The sequence below is a fragment of the Phaenicophaeus curvirostris genome, chromosome 8 (genome assembly GCF_032191515.1).
Source record: "Phaenicophaeus curvirostris isolate KB17595 chromosome 8, BPBGC_Pcur_1.0, whole genome shotgun sequence".
In the NCBI taxonomy this organism is placed as follows: Eukaryota; Metazoa; Chordata; class Aves; order Cuculiformes; family Cuculidae; genus Phaenicophaeus; species Phaenicophaeus curvirostris.
Window position 1 is genome coordinate 5,366,457 of NC_091399.1, and position 24,301 is coordinate 5,390,757.

Below are 24,301 nucleotides of genomic sequence, written 5' to 3' on the forward strand. Positions count from 1 at the left end.
TTAACACTAATACTTCTACAAAAGTCTCTTCTGATTTCATTTGGAAAGGTAACCTTCCTCTTCTAAAGAGGGCATGTTGAAACATACCTAGTGTGTTATTTAAAATCTTTTCCTCAAGGCCACTGTATCTCACAACTTTCTGCACAATAATGCTAGCAGGGGGAAATTTTAATTCCATTTCTATAAGTTAAGTTTACTACAGGAGAAAAAAAGTTGCATTCTCTAGACGCTGTTCAGAACAAAACTCATCTGTGAACTAGGCATTACTTAAACATAAATATTTTTAGTTCCTTGCTCGTGTCTCATCTAGTATTTACCTTCACACTATTGATAATCTGACCTTACTGCATTAGGAATCATATCCATATTTTGTATCTGCCTCTGCTCCTTACTCCTCCTAAGCAAATATTGTAGCTTTTGTTAAAAATAATACAGAGCCAAACATGAAGTTTCTAAATCATGCATAATTTTTGTCTAATTTACAGGGTGGACCACAGGGTGGTCAGGTAGGTAGCTGTTTATTATCCACTCATAAATAAGTTTTAAGCATTTCTAATCAGAGTACAGTTTTCTTGCTTGTGAGGGTATAGACCCTCACAGAGTCTCCCCAGTTCAAGCTTGCAACTCTTTCTGTTCAAATGTACTTTTACTCAGCCCTGAAGTTCCACTTGCATAGAAAGAACTTGGAACCTAATAAAGCTAGCTCTGCAGATTCTGATCAAATTCAGCTTTCCAGCATTATAACTATTGCTGTTTTGTTTTCACAGGGTGACTATTCATACTCCTCACAAAACTATGGTGGTAGCCAAGTAAGTAATAGATTATATTCCTTCACACAGATTCCCTGATGGCTGATCAAGATCCATTCTACAATAATGTAATATTAATTCTAATGGTTTTTGTTTGTTTGTTTTTTTTAGCAGAGTGGATCATCATACTCACAATCTTATGGTGGCAACCAGGTAGGTAGACTTTGATTTTTCCACTGGGAAGAATTTTTATCATTTCTGATATTATCTAGACATCTAGAAAGTTGTATTTGTTCAAAGGAATTCCAGGCAATTGTTTATTCCAGCTTTACAGCCCCCAAACAAAATCACAGCTTCTTCTGAAGTAGGATTTGTATTTGTTTGTATTATAGGATGGATCCTCCTCACAAAACTGTGGTGGTGGCCAATTAAATAATGCTCTTTTTCCCTGCTTATACATCACTTTATACAAGCTTTTAGCCTCTTCTCAAAATCAGGTTTTCTATATCATAATTTTCTCTGATTTTGGTTTGTTTGTTTTAAAGGGTGGATCATCCTCCTCAAATGGCTATTATGGTGGACAGGTAACTAGTTATTTCTTTCTCCTAGTTATGTAACATTTCGTGCTAATCTTTGTAGTCTATGCATCATCTTTCTCAAAGATGTAATAAAACATAATAGCTTCTGTGCTTTTTTTGATTTGGATTGGTTTGGGGTTTACTTTACTGAAGAATGGAACATTCCCTGTAAGCAACTATTGCAGCCATGTATTTGAATCTGTATTTTCCTTATAAAGATCTTACTTAAATTTATCTCAGCTTTTTCTTTGCATGAGTCTCAATTCTGTCTTGCAGAATACAGAATCAAAGTGTATTTTCACAATCCATGTTTTGTAAGGAACTAACTAGTATCTGATGCCCTTCTAGGATTCACAGGATTCATCAGATGATAATTCCAATGCTTGTGATGATGTGAGTATGCTTTCTCCAAGATCCTTTCATGACAAGATTTTTCACGTAGATGGGAAAATATTGCACTGCTAGACACAGTCTTGTGAGCTGAATGATCCAGAAATAATGTTGAGTTCCAACACTAATAGCTGTTTCAGCAGCTGCGTGTTTTCTTTCTGGAAATTGTCAAATAAGCGTTAGATTTTTGTGCATTTAAATGCACTTAACTGGATGAAATTAAATATGGACCAAAATATGTCAGTGGCTTTACAGGTAACAGAATATTTTGTCTGAAATCTAAGGATACATTTTATAGCAGTTTTCATTAAAATGAAAATCCCCTAGACAAGCTTTAAATATGTAACATGAAAGAAAGAAGAGTGATACAGTGGCAGATATTCTACTGCTTTTCATGTTACAGTTCCGCCATTCTAAAGTTCCTATTAAAAAGTTTTTCAGACTAGAATGGTAGCATTTCAACTAATTTAGTCAAGCCTGTGGTCTCTGTAGTATCAGAAAAGAATGATGTTTGTGTAATCTTATTGTCTTTAAATAATTCTTTAAAAAGGAAATAATTTATTCTTTTCCAGAATGATACTACCTATAGTGCAAATAGTCTGGTAAGTGCTTTTCTTTCTTGTGCAGTATTCAAATCCTTATGACTAATGACAGTGCTAGCAACTGAGCACTTCTACATTAGACCTGTGGGCCTCTTCTCTAATTGTAGTGTGTAATGTCTTTATAATACCCTTCAAAAAGTTAATTAAAGAATGAGATATTTGATGTCACATTTCTCTATACTTAGTCCCTTCTAGCCATTCTCAAGACTGCTGCGTAACTATTTAAAACTGCATAATACTTCTAAGAATATGTACTAATACAGTTCTTCTGTAGCGTGTGTGCTTTGGCTGGTTAGTTATTTGGGAATTAACTGTCTGTGACCGAGACATATAGCCACTTCAAGCTTTTTCCACTTGATGTGATTTGAACTCACATATATACTAGTATTGCAAAGCAACATTTATCCCCTGGTAATACTCTCTCTCAAGACTTTCTGTCCTACAAGCAGAAACTGTGATTAGCGTCCATAGATCATGACTAAATATACTGTTGTGTAAATGAATGACCTTTTTTTTCCCTGCTTCTTTCTGTTCATAGAAAAGTTTTTCCATTTGTTACAGCCACCTTTAGTTTTATTGCCATCTAGAGTAACCTTCTGTTGTCAGCACTTGCCTTTTCTTCAGTAGTCAGCCATATTCTTTAACACTTCATTATTTTCCCTATTTTTTTCTTTCTAGTACTTTAGTTCTCCATCAAACGTATATTAGGAAAAAAAGAGGCCTTCTGAAAACACCTTTTGGTTTTTGCTTGCATTTACCTTTAATCCATTGCACTAGATTTATTGCAAATTTTGGGAGAAAAAGATCCTTCAGCAGCAACCCCCGTTTAAGAGTCTCATGACTTCCTCCTTTGTTCACAGAAGATGCTATTATTCCCTTGCTTATCCCTATACAGCATATATTGCTGGACTTAATTGTGAAAGAGTTTGCTTCTAAACATTCCCACAAAGAAAGATGGTGGATGTTCAATAAAAAAACTAAAGGCATTATGCAGACTGTTCTCTAAACCATAGTGGCTGAGCTGAGGGGGATTCTGCTAGGCAGGGATTTCTGAGGAAGGAGTGATAAGGTGAAAGTAAACAAAGAATATGCTCTTACTGACAGTAAAATCATAGCTCTGGACATCTTGCTGCCCCAAAATATGCCACTTCAACAAGTTAGGTAGATTTTTGCAGAAAGTATTTTGTGTGGATGGTAGAATCTATAGAGTAATAACTGGCTTCTGGCTCTTTTACAGAGTTCTGGTTGTTCAAAAAAGAAAGTTGTTGTTGCCCGAGTAAGTAACCTCTTTTTTTATATCCTTTTTTTTTTTTTTAACACTTGTAGGATTTTTGCCCTTACTATAGGTGATTTGTCCCAATTAAGCCTAGTTTTTCCCTAATTATGTTTGTCCTAATTAATATTTTCCTATTTGAGGAAAAATCAATATAAAATAACTTGGGTATTTGCTCTTTGGTTAAAATTACTTTAAAGGAGAGATATACATATATATGTATATATATGAAAAAAAAGACAAAAAAATCCAGCTAGGAGTTACAGGACATTTCAAAGTCCTGTTTTTCAGGAAGCACATACAGTTGGTCTAAGCTAAAGTTGAAAGTAAATTAGTGTCATACAAACAGGGGACAGCTAAAATTTAACTGAAGTGAGACAGAATAATGAACTTGGAAAGAAAAATGCTGGATAATTCATTGTGCTTAACATGTTGTGGAGTACATAGATGTATGCATTGTATAGCTTCAATCAGACTCAGCAGTAGCCTATAAAACGTATGTGCAAATAACCTTTTCTAAAAAAGCTTTGCTATTCAATGTATACTTTAAAAGGTCTGGGGAGGTAAATAAATAACACTGGAGAAAAAAGTAGGCTTGTCATTGATCATAGAGTTTTCATCTCCTAATAGCAAATTGTCTTTGTTTTATACAGGACACGTCACATGTTTTGAGCAAAAGAGACTATGACGTACAGGTAAACCATTGAAGTCACTTTTTCTGAACTACTGCTGGTGTTACAGCTCCCTGGTGTACTGCCCACAAAAAAAAAAAAAGGATATATTTTCCGTAACGGAGTATTGTGCTTAGGGTTAGGTAGCTCTTTCTTAGTAGAGCTATATGTTTTAATTTATGACCTTTACACAAAAATGAGTTATTTATTGTTTCTTCACAGAATGAGTCATCTACTTCAAACAGCAGCCACGTTAACTTCCAGGTAACAACATAGTGTCTACTGCATGATCTCCTTGCTATGAGCTTTCTGATAAGTTATATTTCATTTCTGAAAATTATGTTCCACTAATCTATCTGTCCTGAAGGATGCTATTTTGATTTGGCAGCATTTTCCATATAATGTTATAATTTTGCACAGTTGTAAATAATGATAATGGCCCCATAATAAAGTCTCCTCTGTTTGTTCCCTCCACTAAGAGGGTAAGCATTGCAGGTGTTTCTTTACATAACATTTTGTAAAAATCATTTACAAACCACAAAATAAATTCTTTTAGAATCTTTTTTTTTTAGAAACAGTCCTTCTCTAGTGATGCCAATGGCCAGATACATAACTGTTTCACTTAGAATTTAGTAACAAGGTACATTTTAGTGATTACGTGTTTGTCTTACAAACAAGGTCCAATTTTCATATTCTGTAGACTTAAGTGCTCCTGCAGCTGTTTATATGAAATTGAACTGGTCCAGAATTACACCTGATTCTGTTTTTCATAGTATTTTGTACTGTATTGGTACCCATCAGCTTCCTAGAGATCTGGAATCCCACCATGCCCAGCATTATGTAGATGTAACACTAGCATAGTCCTCTGTCTCAGAGTTTGAAGTCTAATTCAGTAGTATAGTCAGAACTCTGAGCTCACGAGTAACAATTTTCTTAATCAGTTTTCCTGATATTGACTCCCTGGATATTGTATCCAGTCACTAATTAAGTTTCATCCAAATTTATGTTTTTACAACGATTCATACAGAGAGTTCTGAACAGATGATATTTGTTAGTGCAGGGAAGTAGTAGAAATATTTGGTCACTTGATTTCTCACTAGATGAAAATAACTGTTTCTTTCACAGGGTGGATCACTTATTGCATCTGGTGGTGGATCAAGTCAGGTCAGGATTTTCTTTGTTTTTATGTAGTCTTGTCCAGATAACTTCCTGGTAATTAATTAAGTTCAGGACTCTGAGATTAAGTCCAGTAATTCTGGGGGGGAGATTGGTGACGTTATGCATTAAACTGTAAATAAAGTGACCCAGTTGATGTATAAACTTATCTGAAATGGTTCTCTAAAATCACTTCTTAGCACTGTTTCAATGTCACACATGGTTTATTGGTGAGAGCACAATGATGATTCTCTGTACTCTTGAATATCCAGTTAATTCTCTCTTGATGAGGCATCTATCTTGGAGACATAGCACTGAGAGATGTGGCATCAGTCAGATGTAGCATCAGTTTAACTTCCAAAGCAAACATTTAATGTACAGAGTTATGCTGTTCCCTCTTTGTTCTAGGTATAGAAAAGGTCACAGGTACCCTAGTCCCACAGCCTTTCTTCCCCTAAAAACAGTTCATATCTGAAATAAGATTTTATTCTAAACTTCCACAATGCAATAATTGTTTCTTTCTATTTTAATTTATAGGGTGGTTGCATTTGTCCTGATGGAAGCACTGGTAGCAGACAGGTAATTATTTTTCCTGAGTTTATACCTTCATCTACATAATGGAGTATTTTGACTTAATCACCTAGTAAGTATGGACACTAGGGTAACACTAAACATTTGCAATAATTTCCTTAGTATGAACAGAATTCTATAAAATTAAATGGAAGAATGAGTCCCACTTTACTTTAATTGTGTAATTCCCATTTGGCCAATAACTTCTGCAATAGTGTTTAGTAATCAGGTGCTCTGTGAGGTGACTGTTACACATTCTTTCAAAAACCAAAGTCAATATGCCCTGTAGTAACAAAAGAATTTAAATGTATCCAGCTATGGTTCCTTGTCCTTCTCACTGGTGCAATAAATCATTGTGACTAATTGTCAAAATTTGATAGATATTTCAAAAGATAATATCTTAAATCAATATTTAAACTAGTCTTTCCAACAAAGGGAATTACTGCAATTTCATGATCAATGGCACTAGATAAACTTTTTACTTAGGCAACACCTCTGTACAATGAAAACACAGAAGGAATACAGCTACATGGGCATTATAGCCTAGCTTTACCAGGCTTCTGGCTCCATGTGGCTTTGCCAGGTGAACAAGGATTCCTTTACCTGAAAATTTGGTTTTGCAGCTTTTATTGAGGCTATATTTACATAAACACATTCGAATGGTGTAGTTTTCAATTTCAACAAGAATCATACTGTGGATTAATATTTCTGTAAAAAAGCACGCTATTTAAATGAACTAGTACACAGAAATTCTGAACGTAACTGTCATTAACATATGGCAACAGTAATTTTTGTCATGTAAAATACCGCCTCTGAGCAGTTATCACAACCTACATTTTAAAATATAGGCTAGACTGCTAAAATAACTAATATTGGAACTTCATTGAAGAAAAAAATTTTTGTTTCTCCTATGATTATAATCCTAGATAAACAAATCCATTTCCAAGAAAAAAGGTGGAAATCTTTATGCAAGTTTTCATTCTCACTGAGCCTTTTTCTCTGTTAGCCTAAATTTGTGCAAGAGGCTTAGTTTTTAGCAGCAAGCCATCACAATTTTGCCAGGGGGAGGACAGTGTATTTAGTTGCTCAAAACAATAATTTTCAACATGAAGAAAATAAGACATCTAAATTGGACACATTGGAAGCCCAGTTCTCAGTGCATGAGTGTCCACTTTGATACACAAGAGACTTGTATTTCGGTTTGTGATAGCATCAGCTAATAGAATTAATTTATGCTAAACTAGGTAGCAATAGTCTTTGATCTTCATCTTCACACAGAAGTAAAGTTTGATGATCTCTGCAAAGGAACAGACTGAATTAAAAACCAGACTTGTTTTCATTTTCAGTCCAGGGTCAACCCTGTATATAAGGCAGTAGCAGTGCCTAAGATTAGCATGTAAACATATCAGTCACGATAGGCAGGTTTGTTCTTCTGCACAAAAAAGCTAGGTATAGGTAGATGTATATACATTTGTATAAATAAACCTCCATTCATAAATCTTATGTAAAAGAGAACTTCCTTGAAGATTCTCCAACACAGGAGGAAAATTCCTGCCACAACCTTTCTGCTAAACTTAAAAACTATGAGTTACATGAATGTCTTCAAATCTGGAAAAGGTTATAATTTAAGAGTCAAAGCCATATATATTTAAGCCATCTTGCTTCAAATGAAACAATGGGTTTCCTTTTGAGGATCCTCAAATTCCTCATACTACAATAATCCCACTTTTTGTGTAATATTCATCTAAAGGCAAGAGTTCAGTCTACAAATAGGGTCTAAGGAAGCAGTCTAACCATACAATAATACTTTGTTTTGTATATAAAAGGGATGTGACACTAATAATGAGTGTTATATACTAGCAAATAACGCTCTCCTAAAAATTTGCTCTCCTAAACACTATTTGCTCTTTGGAATTTTGGTATTCCGGCAATTTTTATAAACATAGTCAGGGTCATGATCATTTATAAAATACAAAGTCTGCCGGGTATGACATAGTTATTTCGTGATTAGGAAAAGGAAAATGAATAGTTACTTTCTCTCTCAGGTCTTTTAGCGTGAACATGAAAGTATCTGCTACAGGTTTCCTTATGTCTAACAAAGAAACCCAGTGTTCTTTTTTAATGATTGCAGTAAAGTCCTTTTTGAAAGTTGTATTTTGAAATAAGAGAATTTCAGATATGGACTCACTTAAATGTCTGCTTGGAAGAAAACAGCTAGTCTGTTTTTTCATTTCAGGGAGCCCCAGGTTCATCACATAGTACATATTTTGGTAACCAGGTAAACATTCAGATAAAATGCCCTATTCAGAAACTCCATCTAAATTCTTCCCTGAAAGAACAGCAAAGCATAAACCAGTAACCCATTCTGTCTTCTGCACAGGGAGGGCCTTTCTTCATTCCTGGAGGATCCTATGGACAGGTAGTTTTCTTCCTCTCTTATCAGGGTAACAGACTCCCACCACTCTGGTTCACAGACTCCCAGTATCATGCATGCTGTGACCTGCTATAATTACATGCCTGACAGCTGCCTTCTGGAGCAGAAAACCTTAATTAACCCTGATGTAGGCTTGTGGTGTGAGGTGTGACAGAGAACAGTATAGAATGGCATCTGCATGTTCCTTGCAGACTTCAGACTTCAGTGGGTTAAGGAAATGACTGCCATAGAGTTCTTCCACTTTAACAGTATTGGTTGTGATTTTTATTTAAGTGCATTAAGTTAGCTCAAAATTGAAAGAAAGTGTTTAAAGTGAGGGATACATGGATATTTAGTCTGTAAGAAAACAGCTGATCTGTGTTTTCCTTTCAGGAAAACTGTAATGTAGCTGAATGTAACAGAAAAATGGCAATATAACTGATATATTTCCTTTCAGGGTTCTTCCCACAGCTCGTATTCTGGTAACCAGGTAAATATTGTGGCCACTGTGCCTGCACAGGAACAGTCTAGAAGTCTTCATAGAGGGAACATTTCAACTACAAAACAATAAATTTCTGCTTTCTCTACAGGGAGGCTCTTCTTTCTATCCTGGTGGATCTTACGGACAGGTAAGTGTTCTTCCTACTTTGTAAAGGCAAACCAAACTTCTGCTATCTTCATTCTTTTATTCCCCATATACTGGCTGTTGTGAAATATAACACCCGAAAACTTACTCAATCGTTTGTAATTTACAACATGAAATCTGTTAGAGGTTAAGACTAAAGTTTGTTTATAGCTTCCATTGAACAATCTTTCATCCAGCTGAGAAAATTACCGATAAGATATTCCTTGTTCTTCAACAATATTGGCCAAAAGTGAGAGTCAGATATATTGCTATTTACATCATCCTGTCTGGAAGAAAATAGCTAGTCTGTGTTTTCATTTCAGGGAGCCCCAGGTTCATCACACAGCATATATTCTGGTAACCAGGTAAACATTCAGATAAAATGCCCTATTCAGAAACTCCATCTAAATCCTTCCCTGAAAGAACAGCAAAGCATAAACCAGTAACCCATTCTGCCTTCTGCACAGGGAGGGCCTTTCTTCATTCCTGGAGGATCCTATGGACAGGTAGTTTTCTTCCTCTCTTATCAGGGTAACAGACTCCCACCACTCTGGTTCACAGACTCCCAGTATCATGCATGCTGTGACCTGCTATAATTACATGCCTGACAGCTGCCTTCTGGAACAGAAAACCTTAATTAACCCTGATGTAGGCTTGTGGTGTGAGGTGTGACAGAGAACAGTATAGAATGGCATCTGCATGTTCCTTGCAGACTTCAAACTTCAGCGGGCTAAGGAAATTACTGCCAGAAGAGTTATTCCACTTTAACAGTATTGGTTGTGATTTTTATTTAGGTGCATAAACATTAGCTCAAAATTGAGAGAAAGGGCTTAAAGTGAGCGGTACATAATTATTTAAATACTCATCTTGCCTGCAAGAAAACAGCTGGTCTGTGTTTTCCTTTCAGGAGGGCCCAGGTTCTTCCCACAGCTCTTACTCCGGTAACCAGGTAAATATTGTGGCCACTGTGCCTGCACAGGAACAGTCTAGAAGTCTTCATTGAGACAACACTTCAACTACAAAACAATGATTTTTTTGTTTTCTCTACAGGGAGGCTCTTCCTTCTATCCTGGTGGATCTTACGGACAGGTAAGTGCTCTTCCTCCTCTGTAAAGGCAAAACAAACTTGTAAAGGCAAAGTCAAAACAAACTTTTCTGTGCAGGGAGGGTCTTCTGCCTATGACAGCAGCAGTGAATCCTATGGACAGGTAAATATTCTTTTTTATTTTCTCTCTCTCTACAAAGGATGCTGAGGGCTAGTACCCTGGCTTCTATATACAGCTGTATTTTGGCTCTTACTGTATTTTAATGAAGGTGGAGTTTTCATTTGCAGAATGAATTTGCTTATACTTCCAACTAAGTATCCTGAAAGTTTATAGGGGAATAAAAAGTGGGATGCCTTCAACCATTAAAGCTTTTCTCCTCAACAGTGCTAGCTGTGATTATCTGCAAGATTAAGGTGTCTTCAAATGTAGAAATAACATATTTTTAACTCAAATTCTAAATTAGTATTTCACAGGGGCATACCCATGACTTGCAAAATAGCCATTCTGATAACTAAGTAAATATTTATAATTTTAAATCTCTCTAGAAGGAGATCGCTACATTAAGCATCCAAAAAAAAAGAAAACTTCTGTTTGCAATATGATTTTTTTTTTTTCCTGAACAGGGTGGGTCTTCCACATATACTGGTGCTGGATCTTATGGTCAGGTAAATATTATTTTTCTCATACATCAAAAGCTTAAGCTTGCTGTGTGGGTTCTTACAGGCACTGTGTCCTATATTTCAATTATTTTTAAGTGATAAGCATGGAAATGCCATTTTACCTCTTGTTTCCTTTCACTTTTACTTACCTCTTTACACAACCAAATGCTTCCATGATAGAGGGAAAGTGATGTACTATACACACTATTCTGCTATTGCAATTTGCATAGCAGTACATTTTAACTAGACAAAATAATACAGAATTATGTATTAAAATCACAAAACAAATAATCCAGACTGCCTTGCAAAATTGTGTTGCATTGCTGCTTCTAGCGCAGGATCTAGAAAGGAAGCATAGGTAATGGGATATTTTACTAAAAAGAATAGTTAATTTTGCAAGTTGACTTTATCTAAAATTTTTCCTTATAAAAATTTATGTTTACAAGGAGGGATTTATTTTTAACCTCTTCTGCTCCAGTTATGGTCCTGCAAGTATCCTTTTTATATGAAAATAAATGTTTTATATTATTTTACAGGATTCACCTCCCATACCAAGCAGTGAAAATGATGAGAGCGTAAGCATTTCTTCTCAAGTATTTCAATATTAGAATGTACTGCTTTTTAAAGTATTTCAGTGCTTAACGTGGGCCTTTACCTTGTCTCATCAACTTACCTTTAAGAGCTCCTTCAGAGTACATTCAAATCATCCGTGTTGTTTAATAATTTTCTACAATAACTTCTTTGAAGTTACATTGTTCCTATAGATAAAGGAAAATGTCACATTATTGTGCTATAGTATCATAGAATCACCAGGTTGGAAAAGACCCACCGGATCATCGAGTCCAACCATTCCTATCTGCCACTAAACCATGTCCCTCAGCACCTCGTCTACACGTTTTCTAAACACCTCCAGGGAAGGTGGCTCAACCACCTCCCTGGGCAGCCTCTACCAGTGCCCAATGATTTCAGTGAAAAATTTTTTCCTGACGTCCAGTCTGAACCTCCCCTGGTGGAGCTTGAGGCCATTGTCCCTTGTCCTGTCCCCTGTCACTTGGGAGAAGAGGCCAGCACCCTCTTCTCTACAACCTCCTTTCAGGTAGTTGTAGAGAGCAATGAGGCCTCCCCTCAGCCTCCTCTTCTCAAGGCTAATCAACCCCAGTTCCCTCAGCTGCTTCTTGTAAGGCCTGTTCTCCAGCCCCTTCACCAGCTTTGTTGCTCTTCTCCAAAAACTCCAGAGCCCTCAACATCCTTCTTGCAGCAAGGGGGACTTGGCAAATTAAAATTACAGTTACAGCGGTTCTGACCTGTAACAATCACATATTTTACATCAGTTATTAAAAGTAGCATTTAAAAAGGAAGCTCATTTTGATTTCAAAATTTCCATTGAAACTGAGTATTAGTATTTTCTCATGTTATACAAAACAATCAGATATTTACTTCCAGCAATTTAATTTGGCTACCTTTTCACTGAGTTTAATACAATAACACTAATTTAGCACTACAACAACCACCTTATCAGTATGTTAGATCAGCAATTCCAGTTCTTGAGGGTTATTTTCAGTGATTTATCTCCCGAAGAGTATATTCCATATATGTTTATTAATCAGGAGTCTCACAACAATTCCCACAAATTAAGGTGTTCAAACATAATTGCTCTTAAAATACAGATTTACTTTGAAATTCTATTTCCCTTTTTTTTTGAGAAAACACATCGTATTTGACCCTTCATCATTATCCCACTTTGTTGTTTTTCTGCAATACAACTTCCCTTATTAATACTGTACAGACTAGTTCCTTCTCTTTCCATCTCAAATTCTCATGATACTTCATTTGTGTTTTTCCAAAGTCAGACATGTAAGATTCAATTTCTTTCACCCATATATTGAATAGGAATGGTCTGTTTTCACATAGTGTGTGAGAACTGCTTGCTTTTCTTTAAGAACTTGTCTTTTCTCCTTACTGAAGTACAATTTCTATTAATTCTGGTGAAGCTGTTTATAAAATTTCCAAGCTTATTTTCTCATAGTCTTGAGTAATTTATTAAACTTTCACTGGATTTCTAATCATTCTCTTTTCCAGTGTCCTGGTTTGTAGGAAATTGCTCTCCAAAAGTTTTTATAAATTCAGCTGTGCAGTTCAGCCAGAAGTACGGTTATTACTTTCCACACAGTGTCTGTATCAAAATCTTCTCGTACATAATCAGCAAAGCTAAAATATGAAAGAAATTAAGGCATAATGACTACCACCAGTCCATGAGTCCATGGCATTTTTATGTATCACTGAGATCTTAAAAAACCCATAGCTTGGAAAGTGCTGGTGTTTTCCCATATAGGATTCAAAGAGGAAATAATATTGACTGAGATATGATCTCATTCCTTTAGTAGACTATGTGAGGGTTCGGCTTTCCAAATTACCGAATGCCATCCTCCAGAAATGAGCAGAGAAATAACTTGAAAAGAATGCTGCTCATCCTACAGCCTATGCCTTTAACCCTTCCAGCAAGTCATTCAAACAAGTAATTTTCTTTGCCTTCCACCCTTGCTTAGAAAAAACATGGAAATATTTGCATACAATAACTGGATTCTAATGTTTTTTAGGATTCCACCTCATCATCTGGCAGCCGGCAGAGTGAACGGGTAAGAATTCCTTCCTTACAAGTTGCCAAGGTGTCTGCCCAGTGTTTGGTAACTGCTAGCCACCTAAATTACCTCTGGTGAGGGAGCTGGTGTGGCAGCTCCCAGTGTGGGACAGAAAGTCTTCAGGCACAGAGGGAATGAGAATATGGCTAAAGTCTTAAAAGTACTGCTAGAAGTCCAGCTGATGCTGAGGTGTGCTCTTCAATCTCAAACTCTCATTACAAACACTACCACAATTAACTTGTTCAGGTTCCTGTGATTTTTTTACTCATTGCTCAACTGCAAAAGGCTTTGGGACCATGATTTGTCCAGCATTTATTCGAAGTGAAATCCTTTATTTTGTTGTGCTGTATGACTTGCTAATGAGCGCTTCCATTTTTCTGTCATTTTTACATGGCACCCATTTTACTTATTCTAATAAGTAAATGACAGGCTAAGAAATTGTTTTGGTGGAGATATAACAACTCTTTAATTGTTGTATCCAAAAGAAGATCTTTCATCTAGAGGGTAAATGTTAACAAGTATACAGAGGCACGTGCTGTTTTATACAGAAAGACCTTTTTTTTGTTGTTCTTAAACAATTCATGAGAGAAAATTAAGGAATATGGAAAAGCAAAGAGAATTACTCGTCTTCCATTCTGATTTTTCCATACTACTAAAGAAAGGAAGATTTTGGTTTTTTTATGTAATTTCAATACATTTTTCCAGGATTTTTATTCCCCAGGAGGCAGCCAGTCAGGTGGACATGTAAGCATCTATTTTATTCATTATTTTCAGTTCCCTTCAAAAATCGCCATTCTATTTAGAAAATACCTTGTCGAGTTAATTGTAGCCAACTGCTTATCTCCTAGAATTTCTCATGACATCTAGTATCATATCTTGTGAAGCCAAACAACAAATTGCTTTTTAAAAAAACAAGAATTAAAAAAAAAATTCAAGTCTGTATGACTATTTAACAACATAGTCTGGTTTTCCAGAAGCCATATTAAATGAAAATAAATTTTGTCTGCCTTTTACAGGGATCATCTTCTCAAGGTGGCGGCTACTCTAGTGGACAGGTAAATACTAATTCTTTGTGGTTTTAACCTTTAGTATCAGTTACACAAAAGCTTGAGGACTTGTATCACAGCATTTTTTTATCCATGAGCGAAGTTCATTTGGTACTCAAATACTTTTTTCTTATATATTTCTTTGTAAAGGTTCAAGTGTAAGATGAGTAGTTAAAATACAATTCATATATTAACTGATATTCTAGCACCAAGAAACAAATGCAAGTCATAATATAAATAAATACCGACTATTTAAAAAAAATATAAATTAAGTTACTTTTATTTTTTCCAGGGCTCATCTTCAACAGGAAGCAGTCAGCCTAGTGGACAGGTGGGAAATCTTTATTCAGTGTTGGGTTTTTTTTGTTGTGGGTTCTTTTTTTTCCCCTCAATGTATATGCGTCAAGACAGTATTACCAGGCTGACGACACTTTGCTTTCCAGACTACTGTGGGGTTCTTTTTAATTTTCGTTAATTCTTCTATAGATAAAATTTGTTCCTAACCAGGTAGAAATTTTAAAATATATATTTACGTCAAACTTAAATCCTAATTTTAATATTTTTTTAACATTTTTAACATCTATCCGGTGGACAAGTATGCTTTTCTTTCTCCACACTGTTCAGCTGTGCTAGCATCAGGCACAAGAACTGTTTTCCTTCACCATTTTCCCTTCTGCCCAAAGCCTCAGGAACACCTCATTTTATTTTCTCCTTGTCATTCAGACACCTTGCAGGCCAGAGTAGCTGATAGTAACTGTGTCTGGAGATGCACTGGAGATTCTGTACCTACTGTGGTGCTTAATATTTTTCTTCCTACACATTCCGTACAGACTGAACTTGGAAAGAGGCACTGAATGGTGAACCCCTGGCCACCTCCCAGTTTTATGAGAGGAGAAATCTCGTAGCAGGCCTCCACTGGAAATCTGAAATAATTGTATACAATTCATTAGTAAAACTTAACTTTTTTTTTGGCAAAAAAAGGAACATTCTAGGAAAGAACGGCTTTTAAGCCAAACTAAGCAGGGATTGCTAAGTACAGGTATTTCTAGTCCATCAGATCAGAAGTGAATGATACAGGAACCATTGTGACTCCATGGAAAAGCTTCCTTAAGAAGCCCATTTCATTGTTACATTGAAACAGAAACAATTTGAAAGACTAAGGACCACAGAGAACAAGTGAGAACGTTACTTAGGAACAGAGAAATAATTGGTTACTCATTTTTTCCAGGGCTCTCCTTCAGGAGGCAGCCAGTCTGGTGGACAGGTACTTTTCTTTCTCCATGCTGGTCACTTGTGCCAGTGTCAGGCACTCACAATTTATTCTGTGTATCTTTCCTTCACCAAGGACTCTTTTCCATCAGCACCCTCCTTTTTGCCCAAAGCCTCAGCAACACCTCATTTTCTTTTCCCATGTCATTCTGACACCCTGTGCACCAGAGTAGCCAGTAGTAACTGTCTGAATGGAAGCTGCGTCGAAGATTCGGTACTTGCTGTGCTCCTAAACATTTTTCTTCCTACACGTTCCATGCAGGCTGAATGTGGAAAAAGAGACACTGAATGGCAACCCCCTGGCCTCCTCTCAGTTAGTTTTATCAGAGGAGAAATGACCTAGCAGGCCTCCACTGCATGTCATCTTTAGTGATTTCTGTAACACCTTCAGCATGAGAGGGTACTGCATGTGTTCCGGGTGCTCTGCCCTCTTTAAAAAAACAAAAATAGCTTTCTGTAGAACTAGTTGGAACTATTTACTCATCCTTTTGTTAAGGAAAGTTTTTAGGGTAAAGACTGTAGGTAACAAATTTTAAGATAAGAAAATTAGAAGGTTTTGCCCCATCAGGGCAAGAAGTGCAGGAGTAGTTACATAGGATGGAGAGAACAAAAAATAGACTAATTTCTAGAATTTGGGTAGTTATGAATGTAATTTTATGGCTTGCATCCCAGGGATAATAGAAGAAGTAATTTGAGTGGTAGCTGAAGTCCTTTTCAGTCCTGTGCTCTTGATATCTTAAATGTTTTCTGCATTATTTACAGGGTGGATGTGATTGTTCGGGGGGAAGTTCTGTAAGTGTTATTTGTTCATTATTTATTTTCTTTTGCTAAATTATTTAACTGGAAAATTATTTGTGGTCCTGTCTATTTCTAATTTATGTATTTGAATGTACTCTTAATTTTATATTCATTTTTCCTTTGGTGACTTATACATTACTGACATGGTAAGAGTTATTTCTCATTATGCCAAGATGAAGAATTCAGAATCATTGAATCATTTAGGTTAGAAAAGACCTTCAAGTCCATCAGGCCCAAACATAAACCTAATATTGCCAAGCCCACCACTAAATCATGTCCCTAAGTGCCATATCTACATGTCTTTTAAATACCTCCAGGGATGGTGGCTCCACCACTTCCCTGGGCAGCCTGTTCCAATGCTTAGCAACCCTTTCAGTGAAGAAATTTTTCCTGATATTCAATCTAAACCTCCTATGGTGCAACTTGAGGCCATTTTCTCCTGTCCTATCACCTCTTACTTGGGTAAAGAGTTGTAGAGCATGATAAGGTCTCCTCTCAGCCTTCCTGTCTCCAAACTAAATAGCCCCAGTTCCCTCAGCCGCTCCTCATAACATTTGTGCTGCAGATCCTTCGCCAGCCTTGTTGCCCTTCTCTGGACATGTTCCAGTACCTCAATGTCTTTCTTGTACTGAGGGGCCTAAAACTGAACACAGGATTCAAGGTGCGACCTCACCAGTGCTGAGTATTGGGAATGATCATTGCCCTCATCCTCCTGGCTACACCATGTCTGATAAAAGCCAGAATATCCTTAAAGCTGACACCAAGCTGTGTTGTCTGAGCCGTGACTTTCAGTCATACGGTGTTTACAGATGTGTATCTCTACTCAAAAATCCCAACCCTTGCATTAAACAGCAGAAGTAATTGAAAAAAAAAATCTGTCATTAAGGGAAGCTAAAATAATATCGACTCTACAAAGTTGCCAGCCATAAAAAGTTGTCTCAGAAACCAAAGTTTACCAAATTAAAAAAAAAACCAACAAATATGAGCCACTTCTCATTTGTACTTTTAAGTCCATATGAAATTATTTCAAAGAAAATTATATGTGGTCAATAAACGTGTAGTTCATAAAGGACATTCCTGCACCTTGGGTAGCATTTTTAATTTCTAGGCAATGAGTTATGGGTAGGTACAAATTGATACTTTATGATTTATGGTCTTTCAGGGCAAAAAAAGACTATTTGCTATGTTGGCAAATTAAGATAAGTGAAGTGAAGTGTAAACATAAGAATACCACAGTCTGAAATTAAATTCTTTCAAGATACAATAGAATGAATATTCTAAGGTTTTATTTCATATTTAGTTTATGACCAAAGACAAAGGCTAATTTTTTCTTCTTTCTTTCTTTTTTTGTTTTTCCCCTTACAGGGTGGATCCCCTACCTTAGTCAGAAGTGATGCCTCTGCAAATGTAAGCAACGTTAATCAGGTTTTAAGGGTGTCCTATGTTTGTTTCGTCAGTATAATGGCTAGAGATGTTAAAAGAAGTCAGTACCCTAGTAGAAGTCATACAATTGTGGAAATAATTACCTTAGTTACAATTAAAAATACACACAGGATACTTGTCCAGCACTCAGTTTCACTTTCTGTTTGAAATAGCATTCATTCAAAGAGAAGTCTTTGAAATTTACATAGAAATTTATATACTGCTGTCCTTCAAGAAGTTTTGCTTTAAAATAGTTCTGTTAGAGAAAAATAACTGGTTTCTTTTTTTTTTTCCCCAGGACTCATCTTCTTCTGGAGGCAGCCAGTACAGTAGCCAAGTAAGCACTCATTCCAAAAGGAAAGCTAGCTTGCCACTTCTGAAAATTATGGTTATTCGCAATCTCAATTAAATTCAGTTTTGAAATTGGAAATATGCTTAAAGAGCAAAAAAACTGAATAAATTAAGTTCACCACAAAGTTTGATACATGATAAAACTTACATACAATGGCTTTTTTTTGCATATAGCAGTGCCCTTGGCTTTGTGAAATGTGCATAATGAAGCTCACACAAAAAATAAGTGTGTGGAAAAAATGAACCAAAATGCAGCATTTTTTTTATTCCTACCACTCCCAATTCCATTAAGAAAAAAAACAAATCTAATCTTCCCTATTTAAAGAGATCTCTTGTTCTATGAGGTTGTAGTAAACGTGCTTGGTTTGGTTTTCAGCATCCTATTAGGTAGCCGGTATTCTACTCCTAGCTTTAGTCTAGGATTCATCTTTCCAGCACACTGAAAGTCCTGCTCGCCTGCCTTCACCCTTTAGCTTTGCTCTCTTGCTCCTACTGTCCCGGGAGAGTAATGTTTTGATTTAAGGAAATCCTACAGCAGGTAATTCACCTATTCATGTTCTTTATAGGATTCATATTCTTCTGGAGCTAGCCAGTATGGTGGACATGTAAGCTTTTACTTTTAATATTTTATATTATGTACTTGTTTTACCATTAATTGATTCTTATCAAGCAAAGGATTATCCAGATATCTACCTCAATTTAATATTTCAAGCAACTTTATAGTGATCTAATCTCTATAGTAATACTGTGAATTCAAGGAAGGCAAAAATTATAGTTTATTCTGGGAAGTTTACAAATAAATGGTCAAATAATAAAATACAGACAACTTTTCCACTAATCTCCATTAATCAGATACTCAGAAATAATTGATTTTCAATACTTTTCTAGGGTCCATCTTCTTACGGAGGCAGCCATTATGGTGGACAAGTAAGTATTAATAGTTCCCATTTGTGTGGGTTTGACCTGTGCAAATTTGTAGCTTATTCATTGTCTGTCTGGCTGTCTACCCTAGCTTTACCTATCTCAGTCTAAATTTTTCTCAGTAAATCTTTCTCTGTAGCATTACGGTGCTTCTACAATTAAGCGAAGCAAGTTCAGATCAAGGCTGTTATTTCAGGTTAAGAAAATGTGAAATACGTGGTTGACTGAATTGGCTCCTGAAGTTTGCAGGACTAGAGGTTATGAATTTCTGAAATAAATGAGTACTTCATGAAGCTGACCAAAATTTTTTAAAGTGAATTTATTTTATGATTCTTCAAATGAGTGTAAAGAAGTTTCAGCTTCCTTTCTTCTGTCAATATTCAGGGTTCACCTTCCTCAGGAAGCAGCCAGCATGGTGGACAGGTGAGAATTCTTCCTTGTAGTGTTTGCTATTTTATCCAAGAGACTTGGTGGTTCTCTGTGTAAAAAAAACTTTTAAGGAGATGGACTTTTTTTCATGATTTATTTAATATGTTGCTAGGTGTATAGTAGTTATGAATGTATGTGAAACAAAGCCAGGGGAGAGTTTTTAGGAGATGTAATTTCTGATGCATCATGGTAAACGCAGATGAGTCTCACTCCTTTTTGCATGGTCTGGATCAGTCCACTCAGTTTTGCACTGAAAGAAATCAGGTACTTCTCCTTCACATGGAGCATGGTTTAAAGGAGTTCTATGATATGGATACTGAGATAATTTCATTCTTTTTATTCAGAGCTCATCATATTCAGGAGGCAGCCAGTATGGAGGACAGGTGAGAATCTCTTCCTGTGCAGTCCTTATCCTAACACCCATCTTCTACATCAAAACCTGGTACTTTTCTATTGACTGAAAAAAATAATATTTTAAGTAAACTCTGTTTATACAGTAATAGATGATGAGGTATCTAAAGATACACGATCTGAAACAATACAAAAACTATGAAAAGCCAGTACTTCTCTTTTATCACAGTAAAAGCAGTTCTGGCCTTGTCCTACCCTCTGATCTGCTCTCCTCATTCTGGACCTGCTCCCCTTCTGCTGCTGTCATGTTTTCTCATCTCTATCAATAAGGAGTGGCTGGAAGTAGATTGAATTCCTCGTCTACCTCAAACTCTGGAATAACTCACTTCCTTCAGCAAAATGCAATATTGGCGTGATATCAGCAAAGTGATATGTCTCAAGAGGAGAGCAGAGGAGAAGATCAGTTGTTAAGAGGTGTTCCATGCCGTTGCAGAATGAAAGATGATGGATAGGGTTCCTACTGCTGCGTAGTGTTAGAGCCTTTAATATGAAATCCCCAACAAACACGTCTTGCCCTCTGAAAACACCTATTGTCAGATTTTTTGGAGGTGGAATTTGAGGAGAAAAAGAGTATTCCAGTCCAAATATAGTCTCCCTAAACTAGGTATATACTATTCCTAATAGCTCAGGATCAGTACCATGGAAGATTAATTTGTTAGAGACCATCTCTAATTTGCATAGAACACGTAAAGGTTGCATAGAACACATAAACATGAGTGTTTATCTTTCTGTAACCTTTCAACGCACAACAGCAAAAGAAGATAGTCTTTCTTTCAAAAACCCTTAATGTAGCTTTTTGATAGAGAATTAATTGGCACCTTTTTTTCAGGATCCATCTTCCTCAGGTGGCAGCCATTATGGAGGAGGACAGGTGAGAATTGTTTTTCTCTTTATGGGTTGTTTTCTCAACTGTTCACTTTTATTTCTTCTTCTATATTTGTTGGGTTTTTTAGAAAAATATGAATACTTATTAAAGGGGTGGCTTATAGCAAAACAGTGTTTATGCAGAATAGATGAACATAAAGCCTCCTGCTGTTTCAGCCCACTCAGGAAAGCAAAACACAAGAGGCTGCTCTGAGCACCCAATGCGGTGCAGCAAACACTATTCACACCTGCCTGAGGTTGGCTTTGATTTAAACTTCATTGTTCTGCTTAAACAGTTGCCATTCTAAAGGCCAACGGACTTCAGTATGGTAATAAAGGAAGTGCTCACATTCCTGTGACATTTAAATCCATGGAAGACAAATAAGCATGTGGTTTTGTGATAGGTCATAAGTTAAACAATGTACAATAAAGAAATGAGAAAGCATTTATATTCAAAGTATAGCATCCTCAGGAAGCAGCCAGATTAGTGGACAGGTAAAACTTCTACTTTCATAGTATCTGCAGGTTTTGTACACAGTTCATTAGTAAAACTTAAGCATATTTTGGCAAAAAAAAAAGGAACATTCTAGGAAAGAACAGCTTTTAAGCCAAACTAAGCAGGGATTGCTAAGTACAGGGATTTCTAGTCCATCAGATCAGAAGCGAATGATACAGGAACCATTGTGACTCCATGGAAAAGCTTCCTTAAGAAGCCCATTTCATTGTTACATTGAAACAAAAACAATGTGAAAGACTAAGGACCACAGAGAAAGGACCACAGAGAACAAGTGAGAACGTTACTTAGGAACAGAGAAATAATTGGTTACTCATTTTTTCCAGGGCTCTCCTTCAGGAGGCAGCCAGTCTGGTGGACAGGTACGCTTTCCTTTCTCCATGCTGGTCACTTGAGCCAGTGTCAGGCACTCACAATTTATTCTGTGTATCTTTCCTTCACAAGGACTCTTTTCCATCAGCACCCTCCTTTTTGCCCAAAGCCTCAGCAACACCTCATTTTCTTTTCCCATGTCATTCTGACACCCTGTGCACCAGAGTAGCCAGTAGTAACTGTCTGAATGGAAGCTGCGTCGAAGATTCGGTACTTGCTGTGCTCCTAAACATTTTTCTTCCTACACGTTCCATGCAGACTGAATGTGGAAAAAGAGACACTGAATGGCGACCCCCTGGCCTCCTCTCAGTTAGTTTTATCAGAGGAGAAATGACCTAGCAGGCCTCCACTGCATGTCATCTTTAGTGATTTCTGTAACACCTTTAGCATGAGAGGGTACTGCATGTGTTCCAGCTGCTCTGCCCTCTCAAGGAAAAAAAACAGTATCCTGATTTCTGTAGAATTTCTCAGAAATTTTTACCCCCCCCTTTTGGTAAGGAAGGTTTTTACTGTAAGTTTAAATTAGAACACTATATTTAAAATTTTGATCAGTAAGTGCACAGCTAGCCTGAAAGAACAACGGAGAGAGAAAGAAACTACATTTTCAATAGGGCTTGGTGACTCTGTGAGTAGGATTTTATGGTCTATTTTCTTCAGTAGCAAATGTGAGTGTGATTTACTAATCCAGAGGCCTCTTCCAGTCATAGATTCAGGAAAATTAGTTTGTTTGTATTTTGTACAGGGTGGATGTGTGTGCCCTGGTGGAAGTCCAGTAAGTATTCTTTGTCTTTGTATATTTCTCATAGCATGTACACATTCCACAATATTCCCAAGGAACTAAGTTTCTGCTGGTCTTTAGACACAAGTGTGTAATAGTGCTATTCTTATGATGGCTATTAACAGTCTGATCAAACTAGTGAAGCTAGTGAAGCCCAAAACACTTCCAAGTGGGAGCAGAGCAGCACATTTAAAGAGCTAAAACTATTTCCATTTCTTTTCTGTCTAATTATTTTATTATCTATAGTTTTATAAACACTTTAAAAAACAAACAAAGCCAAATTAATCCACTCTTAATTTTCTGAAATTAAGCTAATTTAATTTTGAGGGAGGTTTCAGTTATCTGTTGCCTCAATATAGTCAACATTCCTCAAATGACTCCTTTTCTGTCTCGGGTTATGAAATCAAGAAAAACCTACATGGCAAGGGACTCAGAAGAGCTGAAAACAACATACAAATTATCAGGTTACTTCTCTTTGCAAGCAAATAATCTGAAGGAATAGGGAAGAATCTACGCTAAATCCTTTACTTGTTTAATCAACCAAATAGAAAAGTATACTAGTTATCAGTGTAAATGGCTTGATTGTGGCAATAGGTCAGTGTGTTCTTTTGTTTTTCCTCTACTTGACATTTAATGTAATAGGGAGTAAACATTACTACTTTTGTTGAATATAGGGCTCTTTTGGAGGAAACAGCTACCATGGTGGACATGCAGGCAATTTGTCCTTAACGTTTTCACAGATTGCTTTCTTAAGAATAAGCATGGCTCAATTGCCATATTTGCCCCAAAGCCATTAAATATTGAGCTCAGTTTAGTCACAGAGATAGAGACAATAATTCCAAGGAGTGCAGGTGGTTTTTTTTAATCACTCTTGACATTTCAATTACATCTTTCTATGTACTACAGCCAAGATTTTACTTTGTAATTACAGAAGCATTCTTACCTCAAAGAAGTTATTGAGGAGTCATTCACGGGATTCATCTCATTGCAAAAAACACTAATATGATGTGCAGATAAGCAGGCATTTGTCACTGCATTAATAACAGTGTAAAGTTCTTCCAGCTAATCAGTGTCAGGAGTATCATTTAGATTAGGTCTAGGTGTTTTTTATGCCATGTGGTATTTAAAAGAATTATATACACAAGTTTCACATTCTTTTTACAGGGTTCATCATATTCTGGAAGCAGACAGTATGGTGCACAGGCAAGCAATTTTTCTTTGTTTTCAATATCTTCTTCCTATTTTCTGTTTATTAAATGAAAATACAATACAGTGCATATACTGACAGTCAGTTTTTTTAGAGTCATTTCACTGCTAACAAATATTTGAAAATAGGGATAATTTTCATTAGTTTTACTCGTTCAAAATGTTTTACTCTGCTATACTAAAAAAAAAAATCAATTTCTTTTTACTCCATTGGCAAGCATTTGAGCTCAGTACCACTCTGTTAGGAAGATAACTTCTTGTAGCATGGACAGGATTTTTTACAGCTGCAAAACAATTTTTTCCCAAATCGCTTGTTTGGAATAATAAGGATTCCCTTAAAATAATACACATTGTGTGCTCTGAACATATTTGACCTAGAAGAAAATCACAAATAAAGTACTCTTTTTTCCCCTTTTTTTTTTCCTGTCTTGAACAGAGCCGTACTTAAAGACGCTGTATATTTATGTTAGAGATTAGTCTTAGCAAGACTTTTGTGACTGTTTACCAAATTTACTACTTTAAACTGTTAAAGAGCTTACAGGAACTAAGT

The 24,301-nt window shown here is 36.3% G+C and overlaps 1 protein-coding gene across 1 annotated transcript; it reads left to right on the plus strand.

Moving 5' to 3' along the window:
* Positions 1-1,942: 1,942 nt before the first annotated feature.
* Positions 1,943-23,805, plus strand: LOC138723284 (loricrin-like). Its single transcript, XM_069862231.1, has 25 exons — positions 1,943-1,972; positions 3,557-3,595; positions 4,246-4,287; positions 4,486-4,527; positions 5,389-5,427; positions 5,956-5,997; positions 8,225-8,266; positions 8,369-8,407; positions 8,859-8,891; positions 8,992-9,030; positions 9,350-9,391; positions 9,494-9,532; positions 9,934-9,975; positions 10,077-10,115; positions 10,190-10,234; positions 10,696-10,737; positions 11,268-11,306; positions 13,329-13,367; positions 14,076-14,114; positions 14,387-14,425; positions 14,709-14,747; positions 15,645-15,680; positions 20,847-20,888; positions 22,510-22,539; positions 23,710-23,805. The coding sequence occupies exons 1-25, from the start codon at positions 1,943-1,945 to the stop codon at positions 23,803-23,805; spliced, it is 1,035 nt and encodes a 344-aa protein (XP_069718332.1).
* The last annotated feature ends 496 nt before the right edge of the window (positions 23,806-24,301 follow it).